The sequence below is a fragment of the Pipistrellus hanaki genome (assembly GCF_964339955.1).
Source record: "Pipistrellus hanaki genome assembly, chromosome: 2".
Lineage (NCBI taxonomy): Eukaryota > Metazoa > Chordata > Mammalia > Chiroptera > Vespertilionidae > Pipistrellus > Pipistrellus hanaki.
In genome coordinates, this window is record NC_140504.1 from 166,893,888 (window position 1) to 166,914,584 (window position 20,697).

The 20,697-nt window shown below is 34.2% G+C and overlaps 1 protein-coding gene across 1 annotated transcript in view; it reads right to left on the reverse strand.

Annotated features, from left to right (window-relative positions):
• Nucleotides 1-20,697, reverse strand: part of AGBL4 (AGBL carboxypeptidase 4) — an 892,605-nt gene that overhangs the window by 840,456 nt on the left and 31,452 nt on the right. Inside the window, exon 2 of the mRNA XM_084872915.1 lies at nt 3,997-4,119. Coding sequence (XP_084729041.1) covers nt 3,997-4,119 — 123 coding nt within the window. The remainder of the gene's footprint in view (nt 1-3,996; nt 4,120-20,697) is intronic.

Here is a 20,697-nt window from a genome sequence, read left to right on the forward strand (position 1 = left end):
GGTAGTCATTGTGCATCATAGCAACCAGTTGACCAGTCATTGGGTTGCTTAGGCTTTTATATATAGGGAGAGATAATGGTTAAAAGTATGGCCTTTGGAGCTACAAAATTCTCAGTTTCATATTCAGCTACACCACTTGTCAGTCATGTACGTTAAGGTAAACAGATTTACATTCCTGAGCATTAGTTTCCAAACTTATAGAGATTTAACACCTCAGAAGGTTTTGTGAGTATTAAATGAGATAAACTATGTATATTTCATTTATGATAGTATCTGGTAAGCAATAAATAAGTGATCATTTTATTTTTTTCCTTAATATTCTTTTTACTATTAATGTTATTTTTTTATATAAGTGTAAAATATTTTTTAATCAATCTTAAAATTTCACTTTATGAAGATTATTTTGTTGATTATCTGTCATCCCTCATTTATTCATATATTTTTGAGTTCCTTATTAAATGACTGATAGTATACTAGGTGCTGGGAGAAAAAATTAATAAGAAACCATTCCTGACTTCAAGGCACTTTTATTGATAAGGAAAAAAAAATAAAACACGACTAAATGACTGCAATGTAATAAGGCATATTATAGAATAGCTTATGAAATGGTTGTAAATACAGGGATACAGACAGCCAAACCTGCCTGAGATGTACTGTTTCTCTCAAAAAGAAATGCTGGACTGAGTCTGAATTAACATTTTACCAGGTAGAGAAAACAGCATCTGCAAAGGTATGAAAACTTCAGAAAAGTTGGTGCACTAGGAAATAAGCAGCAATTAAATATGATTTTTTCATCAAAGCTATTGGAAAGTTAATCTTTCCCCATCTTTCATTCAATAAATAAATACAGTATTAACGTAGTGGTTAATTTTGTAAGTACTCTGCTTGGTTCGGTGGAAGAACAGGGATTAATCAGACTCACATTCTGTCCTAAAGCTGATTACTAACAGAAGAGAACAAAGTAAGTGTTTAAAAATCATAAAAAGTGTCAAATATATCTGGAGAAATAAAATTAGAGTAGTATGGCTGTTTTCTCAAGGGAAATATACTTATAGGGAGGTATATATGAAAAAAAAAACAGATCAGGGATTCATAGGAAATTCATATTTGACCCAAAGACCTTATTTCTCATAAGAAAAACATCAATTATCCACTAACTCAGGGTCAGGAAATGTATTGGGCCCTTTACAAATCTAATAGCTCTGAAAGGAGGGAAAAAAAACTTATGGAGGCTTGTCTGAAGGGAATATACTTAATCTATATGAGTCAATACTCTCAATTCGCTGAATCTATTAATCACCTAACTCCTAAACAGTAAATCCAGATACACTTACAGAATCCTTTTCAACACAGCATACCAGGAAACCACAGCCAGTAGCTCAGAGTTAGCACATAATACAAAACCCCTCTGATGTCCCTGTTTTAAATAATCTCAAATACATTCTTGAATTAACCAGTCTTACCTCAATAAATTCAATAAAAAGGAAAAATAAATAGATAAAATGAAGGCTATATATAACAAACAAATTGTTTTAAATGGTAACTGAATTGTTTTCACTAAAATGCCCTTTAGCATTGTGCCCTCATCCTACATTGAAGGATGTTACAAAATACACCTCTATGAAACATACTGTTGTAAAGAACACAAGGATATTGTTGAAGATGCTATTCATCATATTTCAGTATATGCTTTGGGAAGCTCATTAGGAAGGGTTCCTATCAGATTTCAGTACCTGATTTGTTTTTATCTTATTACCTGGCTGCCAGAAAAGTCAGTAAAACTTGTCATCTATCTATAGCAAATTTATGGGTCTCATAGCATACATTTTATGTACTCATCCAGCTGAATTTTCTTTTGCTATTTTCCCTTTATGTGATCTCCTCATTTATCTATTTTTAAATATTTTATTGGTATGTATATATTTTAGTAAAATGGGCTTAATTTTTTAAACAATGAAATATTTTTTTCTTCAATTAAGATATAAGGTAGGCATCATTCACCATTAACAAATGAGGAAACCATGATCTGCACCCTGACTCTAAATGATGTCATTTAGTCACTCTACTATACTGCAAGGACAAATACAGTTGATATAAACAACTGTTCATACATTTGAGGAGAATATGTATTATTCAATTAGTTACTTTGTGGTCAGATAGGCAATTTCTTGTACTGAGCTTTTCGGAAAGGGATGGAAAAATATGAGTCTAGTTAAGGAAAAGGTGTTCTAGAAAAGGAATCTGGATTATTCCATACTGCAGGAATAAAATAATTCCTACTCATAGAATTATTGTAAAAACCCATCATACCTTAAGTATAATATAAAAGTAAACAGAAAGTAAAAAGAATTCAAAAGGTATTTTCTAGGCACCAAATGAATTCCTGGACAAGACAACAATAATAGATTTAAAAAAAAAAAAAAAAAGGAAACATTGATCCTAACAGTGTGGACAATGCTCATATCTGACTGGAAGGACAACACTACAATTCTGTGTTATGAGTTGAATTGTGTCCCCATAAAACTTCATATGTTTCAGTCCCAACCCCCCAGAACCTCATAATGAGACTTTACTATGAGAAAAGACCTCTACAGAAGTAATCTAATTAAAATAGGGCCATTATTATGGGCCCTAAATCAATGACCTGTGTCCTTAAAAAAAAAGGGGGGGGGGTAAATATTAGAGACAGACATACACACAGAGAAAACACCATGTGAAAATGAAGACATAAATTAAGGTGATACTTCTACAAACCAAATGACAACAAAAATTGCTGGCAAACCACCAGAAGCTAGAGAAGAGGCATAGAACAGATTCTTCCCCAAACCCCTAGAATGAACCAAGCCTGACAATACCTTGATCTCAGAACTGTGAGACAATAAATTTTTATTGTTTAAGCCATTCAGTGTGTGGCTCTTTGTTAAGGTAGCCCTAGGAAACTAAGACAACATGGAATAAACTAAGAGCAAAACTCTGGATAAACAAGTTTTCAATAGTTGGTACAAATAACCAATGTTCTTAGGATTCAGAGAGCTGGCATATCCACTCACACACAACACACATACACACACACACACACACACACACACACGCACACGCACACACACTATTCAAAAACAAAAATTCCTGGCCAGCACGGCTCAGCGGTTGAGTGTCAACCTAAGAACCAGGAGGTCACAGTTGGATTCCTGGCCAGAGTACATGCCTAGATTGCAGGCTTGTTTCCCAGTGTGGGGCAGACAGGAGGCAGTCAATCAATGATCCTCTCACATTATTGATGTTTCTATCTCTTTCTCCCTTTCCTCTCCCTTCCTCTCTGCAATCAATAAAATTAATTATTTTAAAAAGGAAATTATGTTACTTTTCTCACTAATATTTTCAACATATTCTGAATACATAATGTTTGCTATTCATAGTAGAATATGAAGTTCAGGGCATAAAGATTTTAACAAGATCAAATACCTACTGGATGGGAATTCAAAATCAAGTCCTGATGTCCCCTTTTAGAATACCTACAAGCATTTGTTGATTATGAAGCATTATTACTTTTGCTGTTTTGCTTGTGTTCAATGGAATCTGTTCTCTCATCATTTCTTTATAGAAAGCCTCCTGAATCACAATGATTAAGTTCTGTGAGAATGTCAAACAAAACCATATATACAATAAACATTCAATAATTGATTTACCATATAGTTAGTTGAATTATATTAGTTTTTCCCAGACAAATAAGATTTAGGTAAGTACTTTATAAAATATAAAATACTATACAAATGTTCACCATTATTACCAGTATACTTCTAATAATTTATAGCAACAAAAATATTGTATCTCATTTTAAGTATTTCCAAGTTAATCCCATCAAAACTGATTTTCCTCTGACAGCTTGTTTCATTCTGGTGAAACATTAAATGGACTGAATCACATTTAGGTGGGAATAGATTCTAAAAAAAACCCTCATCAGAAAAGATCAAGAGCAAAGGCCTTTAATACACTCACCACTCTCAAAGCAAGCATCAAAGACAAGATGTCCTTTCTTGGGCTGTCCACAGTATCCAGTTGGAAGCACCATAAATTTGTTCACATTCCCTCCGATGGCATCGTCCTTTCCAAAATCATTGCCTATTTTTCAAAAAATTGACCCATGTTAAACAGACATAAAAATGTATTTAGTAATAGAAGTCTAATTAGATTTTTATCATTAATTTGCTCCCTCCCCTGTCCTTTTGTGTTAATCCCAGCAACAAGAAATTAACTACTGCAGAAAACTCTACTGCAGAGTACAAAGAGAATGCATTTTGAAACTAGAACAATACGGGCTCAAATCTCATCTGTACTACATACTAATTCTCTGTGATGCAAAGCAATCAATTTAATCCATTTAGCCTCAGTTTCTCTCATCCATAAAAAAGGGCACTGTAAACCATGTATCAACATTTTACTGAGAATTATATGAAAAATATCTAGTATAACTACCAAAATCCAAAGAAAGTTCAGTAAATTACATCAATTATTAGTAATACTAATTACATATGTATATATTGTCACAAATATATAATTACTTTAATTTGGAAAAAACAATAGTTCTGTAACTATCATCATAACTAATGTTTCACCAATAGAAATAACTTGAGAACCACTAAATTAGCACAGAAGTTATATTTCTTACCAGGAACTTTAACTTTTATTTTTTTTTAATAAATCTTTATTGTTTATATTATTACAAGTGTTCCTCATTCCCCTCCCCCCTCCATTGCTTCCCTCCACCAGGTTCCCACCCCACCCTCTGCCCTTTCCCCACCCCCCATTGTCCTCATCCATAGGTGCACAGTTTATGTTCAGTCTCTTCCCACACCTCCCTCTCCCCTTTTCCCCAAGAATCGTCAGTCCACTCCCCTTCCATACCTCTGATTCTATTATATTCAACAGTTAATATTGTTCATCAGATTTTTTTTTTAATTCCCTTGGTTTTTAGATTCACTTCTTGATAGTTAGGTATTTGTTGTTCATAGTTTTTTCTTTATTTACTTTCTCTTCCGAAAGAACCCCCTTCAGCAATTCATATAATTCTGGTTTGGCAGTGATGAACTCCTTTAGCTTTTTTTTATTAGTGAAGCTCTTTATCTGGCCTTCAATTCTGAGTGATAGCTTTGCTGGGTAGATTATTTTTTGGCTGTAGGTTCTTGCTATTCATCACCTTGAATATTTCTTGCCATTCCCGTCTGGCCTGCATGGTTTCTGTTGAGAAATCAGCTGACAATCATATGGGTGCTCCTTTGTAGGTAACTACCTGCTTTTCTCTTGCTGCTTCTAATATTCTCTCTTTGTCTTTTGCTCTTGGAATTTTAATTATGATGTGTCTTGGTGTGGTCTTCTTTGGATTCCTTTTGTTTGGAGTTCTGTAGACTTCCTGGACTTATAAGTCTAATTCTTTCACCAGGTGGGGGAACTTTTCTGCCACTATTTCTTTCAGTATGTTTTCGATATCTTGCTCTCTCTCATCTTCTGGGACCCCCATAATTCTGATGTTGGTTCGCTTGAAGTTGTCCCAGAGGTTTCTTACATTATCTTCAACTTTCTGGATTCTCTTGTTTTCTTGCTTCTGCGGAGGAGTGTCTTCTGGCTCTTTATGTTCCAAATCTTTGACTTGATTCTTGCGATCTTCCATTTTGTTTTTAGGACTCTGTATAATATTTTTTATTTCAGACAATGTATTCTTTATTTCTTGTTGATCCCTTATTATTTCTTGTTGATCCCTTATTAGTTCTTGTTGATTCCTTTTCATCTCCTCATAGGTCTTATCGACCTTTTCTAGGAAATTCTTGGAAAAACCTTATAAGCGTGGTTTTGAACTCTATATTCAGTCTCTTCTTTTCCTCCATTTCTTTAGTTTGTGATCTATTTCCTTGTCTTGGCATTTTCACAGCTTCCCTGAGTTGGTAGGGTGGCTTTGTGTGCTAAGGTGTCCTATATGGTTCAGTGAATCAGCCTCCCAGTTACCTGAGGTGGACAGTCTTGGTGTAGCCCTTTGTGGGCTGTGTGTGCAGTCTTGTTGTTAAGCCTTGCTTGTTGTTGGTATCACTGGGAAGCCTTGATCTCCAAGCCAATTGGCTATGAGGATCAGAAGTGTCTCAGCTAGAAGGACTTCTGTATTCCACTTGGATGGGCGGAGACTCGGTGTGGCACAGACAAGCTTTGTTGAATCCCACACAATTGGTTGCAGGAGCGCACACCTCTTTGGTATAGGAGCAGACAAGCTTTAGATTCCTTCTGCCCCTTCCTAGGAGAGTCCTATTGGCAGCAAATGAGGAAGCTAGCCACTGGAAGGGCCTCTGTGCTCTGCTTGGATGGGATTTAGTCTCGGGTGGTGCAGACAAGTTTTATTCAGCCCCTCCCTACGAGGGTCTGGTTTCTGAGTCCCGCAGTAATGGCTGCTGGCTTCACACACCTCCGACATCCCCGCCCACTGCCCGACAGTCTGGCCTCTCCCTGTCTGGGGCCTTCTATCAGCGCAATAGGGTGGTTCTGTTTTCCTCCCGAACAGGAAAGCCAGCCTTGCATTAGCTGTCCTCCTTCTCTGAGCAGGGAGTAAGACAGTAGCAAACTCCGTTGCCTTCTCTGCGCTCCACAAGCAAGCTGGCAGCGAACTCTGCAGCCGCTTTTTCGCGCACAGTTTTCAGTACCTTCACAGTTCCTGAGGTTCAGCGAGCCTTCTCTCTCCTTCCCAGATGGTAGAGCCTCCCCTCGGCCAGCCATCTGGTACTTCAGGGTGATGTTTTCCCTGTTTTTCAGTTCTAAATTCAAACTTGTTGTGGTAGGCTGCATTCGGGTGTCTGCCCTATGCCACCATCTTGGTTCTTCTCAGGAACTTTAACTTTTAAAAGGTATGTTAAGTTTCATTTCCACATAGGATTTAGAAAGCTGGGAAGATCTTGGCGTCTGCCTTAACAAGAACAAATAAAGAGCAAAATCTATCAGAAAACTGGGACTATAGGGCAACCAATAATCCAGCATCCAAGGACAGTTGGGTCCCATCAAAAGAAGTTGGGAAAGAAGCTCTGACTCCTCTATGACAGGGCACCAAAAGAAGAAATGCTGGGTGTCATACAAGTGATTAAAAATAATTTAAGACAAATTTTTTAAATGATTAAAGATCCAGTGTAGAGAAAATATGAGCATGTAGAATCTCTGAGAGTCACAAACACAAAAGGGAATTCAAACCCAGTGGCAGACTCCTGTACAGGTCTCCGTCAGGTGTTTTGGAGAAAGATTAGGAGCAGAGCAGAAGACTAGAAAATGCTTTCTTTGTGCTGCAAACCTGGAGAAGGAAAGTAGCTTCTGTCATAGAAAACACATGAAGCCCCAACAATATCTGTACCCCATAGAAATAAAGGTCTTAAGCCACTGGGTGAGGAATAACAAAATTTGTAACCAAGTGAGACCATTGTAGGAGGAGGAAAGGGGGGAAAAAATCTTTTATACCTGGGTGAGAGGCAGAAAACAGTCATGGCCTAAGACTACATCTCTTTATTAGAGGGCTCCTATCCCTACCAAAGGGGTAGGAAACTGTCGCATAAAAGACAAATCAATGATTCAAGACAGAGTTGAGCCTTGCTGGGTGGCTAAGTTAATTGGAGTGTCAAGGCACATACCTATGTTGTGGGTTAGATCCCCTCATATGGGAGTACATATGGGAGGCACGAATCAGTGTTTCCCCTTCTCATTGATGTTTCTCTCTCTTTCTAAAAAATAAAAATTAAAAGCAAAGATTAAAGAGTAAAGAAAGATGGCATCATTTTTTAAAACTCCACTCCAAAACCATAACATACCGGGTCTGCCTAAGAGTGAGGTTAGATCAATACAATAAAAATAGTCTTGCTCCCTCAACACCAGATACCAACCTCTGGATTACAAACAGCAGAAATCTACTTCTAGAGTAGGGACAAAAGCATCAAGAGAAGCCACTGTGGTAGCAGTACCCAGGGAAAGTTCAGGGTAGAGCATAACATTGATGAAAATACCCTTAACCACCCTAACCCTCTCCCTCACAAATAAAGTAACACTAGAGAATTTGAAGCCCAGGACAAACTGAAGGTAACCATGGCAACAATGAGACTCAGCCCAGCTTAACTCCTGAATAAATGAACATAAGCCTTCATACAAATGACCTAGAAAAAGAAGTGTATCCATTTCCAGTGACAAATAGGATTTCTATCATTCTCTATTGTTCTACACTAGGTATATAGTATTCAATAAAAGACTGTGGAACATAAAAGAACTTCAAGGGAAGAAAAACCTACTCTCTAGGTGAGAAAAATATAGACAGAACTAGACTCAGAAATAACCAGATATTGGAATTATTAGACAATGAACTTAAACTAAATTGATATGTTAAAGCCTTTAATAAAAAAGGACAAAATGCATGAACAAGTGAGGAATTTCCAAGAGAGATGGAAATTACAGCAATGAGTCTAAAGGAAATGCTAAAACTGAAAAACATGGTAACAGAGATTAATGTCTTCAATATACTCACCAGTAAACTTGACACAGATAAGTAATTAGTGAACTGCAGATCAATAGAAATAGCTGAACAAAAAGACAAAAAAGAAAGAAAAAGAAAAGAACACAGCACCTAACAACCCTGAATAATATCAAATGATTTAACATGTATAACTGAAATTCCAGAAGGGGATGACAGAGAATGGGGCAGAAGAAATATCTGAAGAAATAATACCTGAGAATTTTCCACAATAATGAAAGATATGTAGCTACAGGCCCAAGAAGCACTAAGCAGAATATTTTAATGGATTTTCATATTTTAAAATACAAATCACATACACAGGAACTAAGATAAAAAAAAATTACAGTGGATTACTCATAAGAAACTATGCAGACTGTAAGTCAAGGGAATGCTATCTTTAAATTATTGGGGGGAAAACCTGCCAACATAAAAGTTTAGACCCTATGAAAATATCTTTAAAACTTAAGGCTACAATATAAGTATTTAGAGAAAAACAAAAATTAAAAGAGTCCATTATCAACAATCACTATTATAAGAAATATTAAAGAAAGTTTTTCAGGTTGAGGGAAAAATGATACCAGACATAAACTGAAATGGTGGAAGTTGCATCATATTGTGGGTGTACTTAATGGAAGTGAATTGTACACCTAAAAATTGTTAAAATGATAACTATTACATTATGCATAGTTGACCATAACAAAAACAAAGATCACTCTAAGACACCCTACAACATGAAATCAATGGAAAGTTTTAATGAACAAATAAAAATATACATAAGAAAATATATGTGTATCCTTATGTTAGCAAAGTTTCCCTAGATAAGACATAAAAATCACAATCCATAAAAGAAAAATGTTATGAACTGAATTTGATAAAATTAAAAATTGCTGCTCTTAGAAAGGTACTTTAATTCAAGCTACAGACTAAGAAAATCCTTGTAAAAACACCTATGTGATTAAGAATTATATCGAGTATACATAAAAGATTTTATTAGACACTTCATTAAAGCAGATATATGGGTGTCAATTAAGTTCATGAAAAGATGTTCAACCTCATTAATCAATAGGGAAATGTAAGTTGAAACTACAATGAGATATTACCTTACGCCTATTAAAAGGCTAAAATCAAAGAAACTTACTGAACCATGGATGAATGATGATTCAATGAAAACTTTCATGCATTTCAGGCAGAAATGAAAAATGGTACAACCACTTTAAAAAACAGTTTGACACTTTGTTATACAATTAAATATACACAACATACAACCCATGAATTCCACTCTTAGTTATTTACCCAAGATATGTGAAAGCATGTTCACACACCTACAAAAAAACACACATAAATGTTTATAGCAGCTTTATCCATAAACACCTAAAAACTGGAAACAATGCAAACGGTTTCAACTGGTGAATGTATAAACCATCTCTGCTACATCCATACAATGGAATATCGTGTTCGTGAATTAGAAAATTCATTATTGCTTCGGTGACAACCTTTCAAAATTTCATCTCTACATTATATGTGAAGTCAACAAGCTGATTATAAAATTTATATGGAAACTCAAAGGATCTTAAATATCCAATATAATTTTAAAAAATAAGAAAAAAAGTTAGAGAACTTACATTGCATGATAACAAGACTTACTTTAAACTGACAGTAACCAAGACATGAGTAATATTAATATCAGACAAGCACAGAAATCAATGAATCAGAATAGAGAGTGCAGAAATACATCCATACATATTACATACATATGGAGAATTAAGTTTCCATAAAGGTACAATGGTAATTTAATATGGAAAGAATAGTCTTTATAACAAATGCTGTTTGGCCCTACCCAGTCTGGGTCAGTAGATAAAGCATCAGCCTGTGGACTGAAGGGTCCCAGGTTTGATTCTGGTCAAGGGCACATACCTAAATTGAAGGCTCCAGCCCTGGTGGGTTGTATGTGGGGGGCAACCAATAAATGTGTCTCCCTCGAATTGATTTTTCTCGGATTTTCTCTCTCTTCTTCTCCCTTTCACACTCTCTAAAAATCAATGGAAAAAAATATCCTCAGGTGAGTATTAAATAAAAAAATAAAACAAATGCTGTTTGAAGAACTAGACATCTTTATAAATAATATGAACGTGTGTGTGTGTGTGTGTGTGTGTGTGTGTGCGCGCGCGCATGTGATGGTGGTGGAGGTTACACTAGTGTATATTATATATTTGTTATATATATTTGCCAAACTCATTAAATTGTACAGTTACAATTGATACATTTTATTACATGGGAACTATACCCAATAAACTTGATTTTTAAATGTTTAAAAGTAAAAGAGCAAGAATAATTTTCAAGTCACAAAATTGATCCTGTGTGTATGTATATTTAAAAGTAAAATTATCCCAAGGCTCATCCCCTCCAACCCTGTTCATTCCCTAGATGCAAATATATTCTTAAACATGTCTGGTTTTAGTTTCTCAGGTATTATTCTACATAATATCTTTATACATCTATATCTTCATTTATCAACATCAAATTATCTCTACTGACACTCTACTAGGAAAGAAAAGAAAATAGATTCTATACATTATTTTCTACCTTTCTTTCTGACAATTTTATTAGTTCTATTATTATTTTAATTATTCTGTTGAGGCAGTTATAAATGTCAACAGTATCCCTAGGGGGCATCTCACAAAAAAATGCTGAAGCATTATTTTGTTTTCATAATGATGGAAAAGCATTGATAGTATTTTGTTTTTGAAGACCAGGGATGCTAGATGTACTGCAAAGTATAGAAAAGTCAAGTACAACTTTCAAATGTCCTAACAAATATTCCTGAAAGTAAAAATTCTACTTATACTTATGTGAGCTTAGAGCCTAACACATACAAAGTATTCTGCATGATTTTAATAAACACTGGGTGTTTTGTTTTGTTTTTTCAAGAATTCAAGTAATATAGATATTAAGGAAACATTATAATTGATTTGTTCACAATTTTATCCAGAAGTATCAACACTTTAGAAGTATCACCAAAAGCATTATCCATCACTGTATTCCATTTACTAATACAACATTCCTAAATGAATTAATATTTCTAACAGTTGTGATTGCAGTGATTCTATACACAAATGAAAACACTGGAACTTTTTATTAAGTTTTCAAATCCTAGAAATATTCATTTATCCATTTTACATTGTGAAGAAATTTTGTTCATAAGCAATGATAGTCATGTTCCTCTACATTGCCACAGCATTTTGTTTCTAACTTTATTACAACATTGTTACCTTTTAATTATTCATTATGGGTGTCATTTTATCCTCCTAGTGATTGTGGTTTCTCATCAGAAGTATCTAATATCTTATCTTTTTATCATATTTTATTTCTCTCAGTGCCAGATATAACACAATTCTTGGCACAATGACAGTAATCTATAAATATTTGTAGGTTTAATAAAATTTTAAATAAAGGGTTTTTAGGAGCTAAATTTCATTTCAATATTGATTTTTTTTTGTCTTTTGAGAGGATAATGAATGTGATATATTTTAAATTTATCAAAAAAACAAATAGCACATTTATAGCTTATTAAGATAAACAATTTTGATATGAGACCAAATAATAAAAGAAAGCATTATACCACAAAACACACATAATACTGACATAAAGATAGAAAGAGGTAGAATATAGCCTTTAATATTAATGTCATATAATGGTTGAGCATTTAAATGCATATTATAGGAAAAGAGATGTTATTTTTTTCAGAGCAATCATATCTCAATTCCATTACACATGAATATAAAACCATTAAAAATTATGGCATTTCCAGTAGTATAAAATAATACAAGGTAACATAGAATAATGGAATAATGGTTGTTACAGAATAAGATCTTTTAATTTCTTAACTTCTGTGCATTTTAATGTTCAACCATATAGTTGTTTCACACAGATTTTTGAACCCAAATTCTTTACTCTTATTTTAAAATACCCCATTTACTCAAGGCATCATTAAAATACTAGTAGGAAGACTTTAGGAAGTCTTTTCTTTGAAGTAAACACTGAATAATAAAATTAATAGTAAGAATTTGAATTTCAAAGTCAACATAGATCTGAGATTATTTATATATAACTAAAATATATATGTGGTATAATCTTTGTTAAATTTAACCTAAAGTTCTTTCAGTCTGATTGCTTATATTGTCCTGAAGATTATAGAAAATATATGTAAGTAAATTATAATACAGTATTTATTCAATAAGTAGTTAGTTATTATTATTGTCACCATTATCATTAGCATCATCATCAAGACACCTGTTACTTTGAAAGAGCATATTTAACAAAAGAATACAATATTCAATTATATAAACTACTAGAGGCCCGGTACATGAAATTCGTACATGGGGGGTGGAGGGGGAGTGTGTCCATCAGCCCAGCCTGCACCCTCTCCAATCTGGGCCCGGTCACCCCCAGTGGGATAGGGCCTAAACAGGCAGTTGGACATCCCTCTCACAATCCAGGACTGATGGTTCTCAACAGCTTGCCTGCCTGCCTGCCTGCCTGCCTGATCACCCCCTAACCACTCCCCTGCCAGCCTGACTGACACCTAATTGCTCCCTTGCCAGCCCAATTTCCCCTAACTGCCTTCTCCTGCCAGCCTGGTCACCCTTAACTGCCATCCCCCTACAGGCCTGGTCACCCCTATCTGTCCTCCCCTGCAGGCCTGGTCACCCCCAACTGCCCTCCCCTGCAGCTCTGGTCATCCCTAACTGTCTTCCCCTGCAGGTCTGGTCCCCCACAACTGCCTTCCCCTGCTGGCCATCTTGTGGTAGTCATCTTGTGTCCACATAGGGGTGGCCATCTTGTGTGTTGGAGTGATGGTCAACATGAAATTCAAAAAAAGAAAGGGAATATTTTAAATTGAAATTCATTTAGTGGAAGTCTTTAAAGTAAACACTGAATACTGCAAAATCAGTTAAATTACACATTATAAAATACCTTTATTATAGAATGTAAAATTTTTGTCTCCAAACATAGAGACAGAGTAACACAATGAAATCTTTCAATTTAAAGAAGTTAGAGACAAAAGAGAAAATAAAACAATTGAGGTTTATCTTTAAATAAATAAATATATAACCCTATTAATGTTATTAATTAATGTTATTATTATTACTTACATTTTATAAAATACTACATATTGAGCAATAATTATGTGGAGAGAAAACAAAAAATTATGTGTATTTATAGATGTAACTAGTGTAAAATTATGATATTATATCTTACTTTATTTTGATAAACAGGTCTGCTAAGGCATCTAGAAATAGACTTTAAGGTTACAAATAGTTTTGACACTTAAGTGGGTTATGCTGATGATGGATGTGACAAAATCTCAACTTTTTTACTTTTACATGGAAAACCACTTTACACAAAAGTTACAAGCAATTATTACAAAAACAAGAAAAATAGCTTATTAACTAAAATTGACCTTTATATGAAGCATGTATTCCACCTCTTCAGCCAAAACATCTTGGAAGAAGTAACAAATTACCTCTATGCATAAGTAATACACAGTTAAAGGAATATGTCAAAAGATCCATTATAAAGCCATATTTCCAAGGCTTCATAATTTTGACATAAAATTACATTGAAGATTAACCACAAATTTTCTCCCAAAAAAGCAAATCTAAAATTCCTACCAGAAGATGTTTTAGGAAAGAGAATCTACTTATTTGTGGGCTTTAATCTCAATCAACTAGTACCCACTATACATTTTTTTCCTAGCATTTTATAAAATTGTACCATATTTGTTCACATTACAAATATATTTACAACATATAATACAAGAACTCAGAAAACTAAAACTTAAAAAAGCAAAACAATTTCCTAAATACACATATACACTGTGCTATTTCTTTCTAGGCATATGTATCTAAAATATAAATAGAATGTCTAGATGTGTTAAGCTACAATCAATCACAGGATGTTTCAATTACAAAAATATATTGAAGATCTACTTTTGCACCTACCCTATCTTGTGTTCAGAACTAAGGAGAATATATAAGAAAAATAAGCTATAAATCAATCTATCAATAAAACTAATGATATACTAATATACACTCAAAAAGCTGATCATCTAGATAAGGACTATACTGAAAATAAAATGTATATTGAAAAAAATTATATTTCTGTAAGAAAGGACATCTTTATACCCTTTCAGAGGAAATTGATTGAAAAAAATTATATTTCTGTAAGAAAGGACATCTTTACACCCTTTCAGAGGAAATTGTTGGCCCATTTTTTCCTGAAAGAATAGTTTGCATCCCATTCCCAACACTGCAATGAATGATCACGCTTCCTTGATCTTACCAAGATTCTACTTATACCTGTTCTATTTTGTATTACAGCCAACTGCATATGCTTTAATGCTCTCTTCCCACCTAGTAAACACTCACTTTCCACTTATGAGCTAGTAATAGTATGGGGAACCATATATTCATTGATTACTATTGATAGGAACACTTGTATTCACTGTAGAACTAAAAAATGCCAGCTTTAGAGCAATATCAATAAATAGCTGTTGAACTGAAAATTTAATTGAAAAACTATTTCTTAAAAGTATATTTTTCTATTCCATACCAAATGGGACCAATTTTTAAAATTTCCTCCTCAGCTCTGAGTATAGAGTTATTAATTCATTTAACAAAATATTTATTTGTGACTATAATGCACCCCCTATAATAGGTTCCAGTAATATAAATATATATCTTAAAAGTTCCTGTCCATCGAAGACATTAATGAGAGAAGCAATTCAATAAACCACCATATTATAGCACTAGTATAATGTGAAAAATACTAGATATGTAAGGTAAGTTCAAGGTACTCTACAAGAGAGCACTGAGTAGCAACATCTAAATGCTTCTACAAAAAACTTTCTGAACCTTTAAAATGTGTGCAAAAATTAGCCAAGTACCACCATTTGTCCACCATCCAGAACTGAAATATAATTGCTGACATGTACACAAAAGGAACTGTTTGACATTGAAATTGGGTCTCAAAAGAACTGGTGGCCCAAAAAGCTCACTACAGACTGATTCATAAGCCTTTCAGCATAACGATTATTGCTTGTCTCATTTTTGATTCTTATATTTCCACTAGGACATGATCTCACTCATCTAGGGGAAATGATGAAAACTATAGACTGATGAACAAGAACAGACCCAGAGATAAGGAGCTATGGGTCAGACTGTTGGACCTCAAAGGGAGGGCGGGGATAAAAGGGAGAGATCAACCAAAAGACTTATGTGCACACATATGAGCCTAACCAGTGGTCAAGGACAATAAGGGGCTGGGGCATGAGTGGGGGGTGGGGGATTGGAATGGGGGGTTGAGTACAAATATGTGATACCTTAATCAATAAAGAAATTAATTTTTAAAAATAGCCAAGTAAAGAATTATGAAAAGTTCTAGGAAGGAACAAGATGGTAGCAAGTAGAGAAAGATAGGAACTAGATAATGGAAGACCTTCTAAGTCTTCTAGAATCTAAGACATGCTAAGGTTATATTTTATCCTGAAAGCAGTAAAAATCTGCCCCTGAAAGATTTGAAGGACAGGGTATAGTATAGCCTACAGCATTTTCAGACAGAAAAGGAAAAAGTTTCTTCTATGGTGATGACTTGAGCACAATAGGTCAAGTGGTGGTAACTGAATGAGGTAGGCATGAAGACCAGAGGAGCAAGGACTCTGGGATGCAGACTTGGAGCCCATTCTACTTCTACACAAACTGCACCCCGAAAGGCATGAAGATGGATCAGCCTTTGGAGAATTTACATATGTAATCTTGTCAAGCTCTACTACTGAATTTTGGTTCCCAAATTAGACTTGTAATTCAAAATGAAATTTTAATTTACATGCTAAAAACTGAATCCTTAAAAACAACATCTGGCTGGTTTTCCTGATATATTTCTATAAGATTGAATATTCAAAGAGTTCCAGCACAGTGTTCTCCAAACCATGGCCCATCACAGGTCTCATTAATTTCCCTCAGGATTCACTGGATATCCACTCTGTGCCAGGCACTGTGCTAGGTGCTGAAGATCCAGAGAAGAGTTTGACTTAGGAGTGTAGGCATTGGAAATGGAAAAAGTAAACAAAAAAGTGTTTTTACATTCTCTTAAATGCCCATTGTACAAATGAAAACTTAAAGAAGTAATAAATCCCCTGTTTGGAGGAAAGTTAAGGGAAGAATCCAGGATTTTTTCTAAAGAAAAAGTAGCAGGTGATAGTTTGAGTCTTGAGTAGGTGCCCACCTAGGCAACTAACATGAAGAAGCTGCGATTCTAGAAAGAATAGATGATCACTCTTAAATAAAAGGCCAAGAGATTTAAGAGAACAAGCTAGATAGAACGTTACATTAAAAAATCAGACTATTGAGGACCAGACATGTTTATTTTTAAATGTCTACTTTATCTCGGAGTATTTAAATTATTAATCTTAAGTAGTAAAATTAAGATATGTGATTTGTACAATAGAAAGACACATCTGGCAATAGCACTGAATTGAATTGGAAAGAGATGAGATTGTACAGAAAATACAGTTAGAGGCTGAAGCAATAGTTCAGATGAGAGATGATGAAGGTCTGAACTAAGGTAAAAGCAATAGAGATGAAGAGTAGGATGAAAATGAGAGCTACCCAAAAGGCTTGCTGATAAATTAGATGTTGTTATTCCCCTGATGCTTGAATCCCATTTTTAGAAGTACATTTCCCTTATAAATGGATCAATGGATAAATGATAATAAGTGAATATAAGAATAAAGATGATAAAAATCAAGAAACAGCAACTTTCAAACATGACCATATTAAATCCCCATATTTCCCTAAAATAAGTGATCACTCAAAGAGGTTCAAAAATTTTATTCAAGACTTAGAGAAAATAAATGATCATTACATAATTTTTCAAATGTTTCAAAACCAGAAGGACTAGCTATTGATGTCAGACTCAGGAGTTAATCTTCATGAGTAAAGATATTAGGCCAAAATTAACAATGATACAAAAAAAAAAAAAATCAGCACTGCACTTAGCATGTGAAAAATAAACTGCACAAATGTAGACCCAGACTAGTAGAAGGAAATGTGAAAAAAAAAACCCTCAAAGTTTTGGTTAATAAATATTATTTAAAATATTATATATTTGATAATATGTATTATCTAATTTAATGAGAGAAGCAATTCAATATTGGCAAGAATAACTTGAGGATTTTTTAATAACTGTATTAAAAATCTATAGAAGCACTATCACTTTTTCTAGCCACATCCACTATAAAAGACATTGAGTGGCCAGATTGTTATGATCTCTGAATGCATAATAATCTGGCCATTCAATATATATATATATCCAATGAAAACCATATCCAATGACAAGATAAAAAAAATAAGTGTCAGTAACCAATTTGTCTCACATTCACACAACAGTAACTATTCCTATTGTTTAATGAGAATAAACAAAAATTCCTAAACACACACACACACACACACACATATATATATATATATATATATATTGTGTATATATATATATATATATATATATATATATATATATATAGCCCAGTGCATGAATTCATGCATGGGTGGGGTCCAGCCAGCCTGACCAGGGGGAGGGGACATGGGAGGTTGGCTGGCCTGCCTGCTGGTGGAACTCCTGGTCGAGGGGACAATTTGCATATTAGCCTTTTATTATCTTTTATTATACAGGATACACACTGGGTGGCCCGATTATTATGTGTTCAGAGATCATACTAAGCTGGCCACTCAGTGTAAATCTGCTTTTTTTGACTTGCTAAAGCTGAAAAAATATATACTAAGTAGCTTTCAAATGGTTGATATAAAGTTCCTCCTTAATTTAAATTATTCTACTTACTAACCAGTATGCTAAATTTGCATACCCAAATTATTCATTCCTTTGAGGTGTTCCTTTAACTCTTATCTAATCTATATTCAATTTTCTCTTTTATTTCTTAAGCTCTATCATATAATCTCAATGCTTTTTACAAATTACTATGCTTTCAATACTTTACCTCTTTGTCTTCTCTTTCCTTTCTACCACATACTTAACCACTATCAACTTTATCAAGCATCATCGTCTTAAATAGTACACTTTACCTTGGAGTTATCTAAATCCTTTTTCCCTGAAATCCTTAGAAAAATACTGTAACACAGGCATAACAAGTGTATTTATATTTTGTAGATGACAAGATTAGATATCACCTATACCTCAAATTTTTGCTTCAAACTTCCCTCTTACCTTCAACTTAAATGATTTTGCTCTTTCCTTCTCTACCTCATTTCCCCAGTTCACTCAATTATACATGCTAGTCTGCTTCTATAACTCTTCTTTGATTCATCCCAGTCCCTGTTTCCTTCTCTTTACGAAATACTTCACAATTCTAAGTTCTCAGTCTCAAAAAACCATAAATAGGAACCTATCCAGAAAAACCTTAATGGAATATACCAGAAGCATTCCAGTGTAGAGCTACCTGAGGAAAAGTTCCACCAATGAAAAAAAAAAGGGGGGGGGTGGGGTGGAGAGAATAAAATTCTACTAATATGAAGAAGCAGGTACAAAAATGCATGGCATTATGTCTTTCTTTCCATTGTTATGATCAACTGTGTCTTTGAATATATAGCTTAGAGTTAACGAAGCATACTGGAAATATGCTCTAGAAATAAAACTTAGGTTCATGTCCCTTCAGAGTTACTTATTGTCTGATCTTAAAGAAAGCCATTCCATCTACATAGACATAAGTTTCTTTATCTATAAAATAAAGGACATGGAACTAAATGACCTTTCAATAACTTTTACCTATAAAATCACAATGGTTAACTAATTTTAAAATATTTTTTTAAATATTTGAGTAACATAGGATATTATACATCCTGACTACTTAATTCGTTTGGTACATAAGATGATGTATAATAAATGTTCAATAACTGGGGACAGGGGATGGGTTTGATAAATAACCAACAATTCTGCCAAGATCTAGTAGAGTAATGTTAAGTACTCTTGGTATTTTGGTGAATTGTTCACATATTTGCTCTAACTACAAAATCGGACATCTGCTAATATAAAGGTTTTAGATTAGTGTTTGGAGTTTAGGTTTTTGCTTAATCCCTTTACTTTTTTCACCTAACCTCTCTACCCTCACCCCTCTGACAGTTATGAGTCTATTTCTATTTTGTTATTTTATTTTGTTCATTAGATTCCACATATAAGTAAAATCATATGATGTTTGTCTTACTCTGACTGGCTTATTTCACTTAGCATAATACTCTTCAGGTTCATCCATGGTGTCTCAAACGGTAAGATTTTCTTCCATTTTACAGCTCAGTAGTACTCCATTGTGTAAATGTACCACAGCTTTTTTATCCACTCATCTACTGATGGGCACTTGAACTGCATCCAAATCTTGGCTATTCTAAATAATGCTACAATGAACATAAGGGTACATGTATGCTTTCTAATCAGTGTTTTGGGCTCCTTTGGATAAATTCCCAGAAGTGGAATTGCTGGGTCATACGGCAGTTTCATTTTTAATTTTTTTTTTAGGTAACTCCATAGTGCTTTCCACAATGGCTCCATCAGTCTGCATTCCTTCCAATAGAGCAAGAGAGATCCCTTTTCTCCACTTGTTTGGTGTGAGGTGATATCTCATTGTGGTTTTAATTTGCATTTCTCTGATGAAAAGTGATGTTGAGCATCTTTTCATATGTCTATTGGCCATCTGTATGACTCCTTTGCTGAAGTGTCTATTCAGGTCCTCTGCCCATTTTTTCATTGGATTGTTTGTTCCTTTTGGTGTTGAGTTCTATGAGCTCTTTATAAATTTTGGATATTAACTCCTTATTGGACATATAAGCAAATATGTTCTCCTATTCAGTGGGTTGTCTTCTCCTTTTGCTAATAGTTTTCTTCACTGTGCAAAAACGTTTTAATTACCAGAGAGAAATGGGAGGCAGGAGAAGGTAAAGAGGGAATAATTGGTGACAGAAAGAGATAATGACTTAGAATGGTGAATACACAATACAATATACTAAGGATGCGTTACCGAATTGTACACCTTAAATCTATACAATTTTATTAACCAATGTAAATCCAACCAATTCCACTTTAAAATAATAAATTTTAAGGAAAGAAAATCAAGGAAT